Below are 1998 nucleotides of genomic sequence, written 5' to 3' on the forward strand. Positions count from 1 at the left end.
TCACAGAGCCCCCTTCACATCCTTGTTCCTCAGGGTATAAATCAGAGGGTTGAGCATGGGGGTGACTACTGTATAAAAAAGAGCAACAAACTTCCCCTCACCCTCAGAATACCTGTGCACAGGTTGGAGGTAGGTGGAGATGGCTGAGCCATAAAACAGGGTAACCACAATGAGGTGAGACGCACACGTCCCAAAAGCCTTTCTGCGACCAGCCATTGACTTGATGTTCAGCACTGCCCTGGCAATGTGGGCATAGGAGCCCAGAATTAGCACTAAGGGACAGACTAAGATAATGACCCGGGCCACAAACAGATTGGCCTCTGTTCCTCCTGTGTCCTCACAGGCCAACTTGAGGAGAACAGGCAGCTCACAGAAGAAGTGGTTTAGCTGGTATCCAAAGAGCGGCATGGCCATCACGAGGCTTGTCTGGATTAGAGAGTTCACGAGTCCTCCCACCCAGGAGAATATAACCAACGCCCTGCAGAGAAGGGGATGCATAATGGTTGTATAGTGGAGTGGGCGACACACGGCGGCATAGCGGTCGATAGCCATTGCCACCAAAAGCACACACTCAGTTCCTCCCAGTGAGAGCACTATGAAGAGCTGAGCCACACACCTTGCAAAGCTGATGGTCCTGTCGAGTCCAAAGAGGTTGACCAGCAGCTGGGGCACAGTGCTGGCGGTGTAGCAGAGGTCCAGGAAGGAGAGGTGGCAGAGAAAGAAGTACATGGGTGTGTGTAGGCGAACGTCCAGTCGTGACAGAGTGATGATCACGGTGTTGCCGAAGAGAGTCAGAGAGTAGAGAACAGAGATGAAGGCAAAAAAGACAGGTTCTAGGTGAGGCCAGTCTGAGAAGCCCAGCAGCAGGAAGCCCTCTTCTGAACTGGTGTTCAGGCTTTGCATGGTCTCCCATCTGCACAAATACATCACAACTTTTCCTATAGAGAACATGAATTAATTATTCCTAAATGCATCAAGATCACATATTTTGAGTTGCCACTCTGTATAGTTCTGTTGAGTGTTCTCTTTCCCCCTGCCCCCATCCATGTAAGTCTCTTGTTCTCTTTAAAATCTATATCCTTTTTTTCTTTGTTGTTACTTCTTTCTCTCTCTCTGTGTGTGTGCGCGCGCGCGCGCATGTGCGTGTGTGTACAATCAACTCTTATTTAGCATATAGACCACGGATTGATGGTGGTATGGTCTCCGATTGCACCTAATTCTTGTTGCTGGTTTGTTCTATGACTTTTGCGAAGACACTCAGTCCTCTGGTCAGTCTGCTGGATACGATTCTTCCTTTTCTGAAAGTAGAGACAAGGTATTGCCTTCCTTTTGGCATTGACATCAGGATCCAAAAGCAGTCATGTGGAAGCTGTATTAAAAGTCCCAAGTGTGTGAGTTTCGTGCTGTTCTGGATCCTTCCTTTTCTAGTCTCTGAGACAGACTGCTTCAGCAGATTGAGATGAAGACCTAACCTGTCTGAGTTTGTGGCTCTGACCTCTGGGTTCTTACTTTCTGTCCCTTGCTTGATAAATTTGGTCAGTGACTGGATTCTTGGAGCCTTGAGCTGCTTCTGTCTGTCACAAAGAGCTAAACACCGTAGGAAAGCTTCCTGGGAAGGAATATGATCACAAGTCTATTCCTTTTTATGACTCTCAATCACTTCCTGCTCTTGCAACTAATTTATTTTTTATATTTTTGTCACAAGAGTTCTTTTGAATCTTTGTTCCCATCTATGATCTGCCCTCCTTGGAAATAGTAAGCACAGTGTGAAAATGAATTTTAATGTCTTCTTTTATGTCATAAGAGGTGATAAATTAATATGTCTTTTCATGACACATGGATCTTAAATACATTTTCTTGTATGAAACATCGAATATTCTACAATCTGAGAATATTTTAACTTTGCAAAAAAATCTTTATGCATGTGAGTGTTTTTCCTGCACATCGGACTGTGCACCATGCGCATACCTGGTGCCCGCAGAGGGCAGGAGAAGGTGT

General features: G+C 45.8%; 1 protein-coding gene across 1 annotated transcript; it reads right to left on the reverse strand.

Annotated features, from left to right (window-relative positions):
- LOC142859460 (olfactory receptor 2Y1-like) lies at window positions 1-903 on the reverse strand. The gene has a single exon (XM_075989629.1). The coding sequence runs from the start codon at window positions 901-903 to the stop codon at window positions 1-3; it is 903 nt and encodes a 300-aa protein (XP_075845744.1).
- Window positions 904-1998: the final 1095 nt, after the last annotated feature.

This window comes from Microtus pennsylvanicus, chromosome 11, assembly GCF_037038515.1.
Source record: "Microtus pennsylvanicus isolate mMicPen1 chromosome 11, mMicPen1.hap1, whole genome shotgun sequence".
Classification (NCBI taxonomy): Eukaryota; Metazoa; Chordata; class Mammalia; order Rodentia; family Cricetidae; genus Microtus; species Microtus pennsylvanicus.